This window comes from Acanthisitta chloris, unplaced genomic scaffold (assembly GCF_000695815.1).
Source record: "Acanthisitta chloris isolate BGI_N310 unplaced genomic scaffold, ASM69581v1 scaffold11474, whole genome shotgun sequence".
Lineage (NCBI taxonomy): Eukaryota > Metazoa > Chordata > Aves > Passeriformes > Acanthisittidae > Acanthisitta > Acanthisitta chloris.
This window is the reverse complement of record NW_008668773.1, coordinates 2,414-2,880: the sequence shown is the minus strand read 5'-3', so window position 1 is coordinate 2,880 and position 467 is coordinate 2,414. Positions and strand designations below refer to the sequence as shown.

The following is a 467-nucleotide window of genomic DNA, read 5'->3' as shown; positions in this document are numbered from 1 at the left end:
CCCACTGGCAGCCTCTGGCAGCAGAGGGGAGGCCCTGGGGCTCTGTGGGGCAGCACCTGGCTCTGGACAGTCCTCCTCGGCAGGGTTGGGTTGCTTGCTCTGGGGGGGCTCCACAGCTGGGGGGTCAGCTGGATCATCATCCATGGCCGGGCTGGGGGTTGAGAGCTGGAGGTTCCTGCTAGGGAGACAAGATCCCAGAGCTGCTCCAGCGCCAAGTAACACAAGCCGTGCCCCTGCCCCAAGCCCTCCATCCACCTCAGGGGCAGCTTCTCCCCACCTGTCACCGCCAGGGCACTCCTTACCCATCCTCCATGCCACTGTCCGCTCCCAGGCTGCACTCCCCTGCTCCAAGGTCACGGCTGCGGGCGGCACAGCGCGCGCCGAACGCACTCGCCCACTCCTGGCGCTTGGCCTCGGCATCCTGCGGCTCCACACTCCAGCTGGATGCATCCAGCTCATGCCTCCAG

General features: G+C 67.2%; 1 protein-coding gene across 1 annotated transcript in view; it reads right to left on the bottom strand.

Moving 5' to 3' along the window:
- Positions 1–467, bottom strand: part of TNKS1BP1 (tankyrase 1 binding protein 1, 182kDa) — a gene marked incomplete at its 5' end in the record, with an annotated part of 3,989 nt that overhangs the window by 1,258 nt on the left and 2,264 nt on the right. Inside the window, 2 exons of the mRNA XM_009073069.1 lie at positions 57–178; positions 303–461. Coding sequence (XP_009071317.1) covers positions 57–178; positions 303–461 — 281 coding nt within the window. The remainder of the gene's footprint in view (positions 1–56; positions 179–302; positions 462–467) is intronic.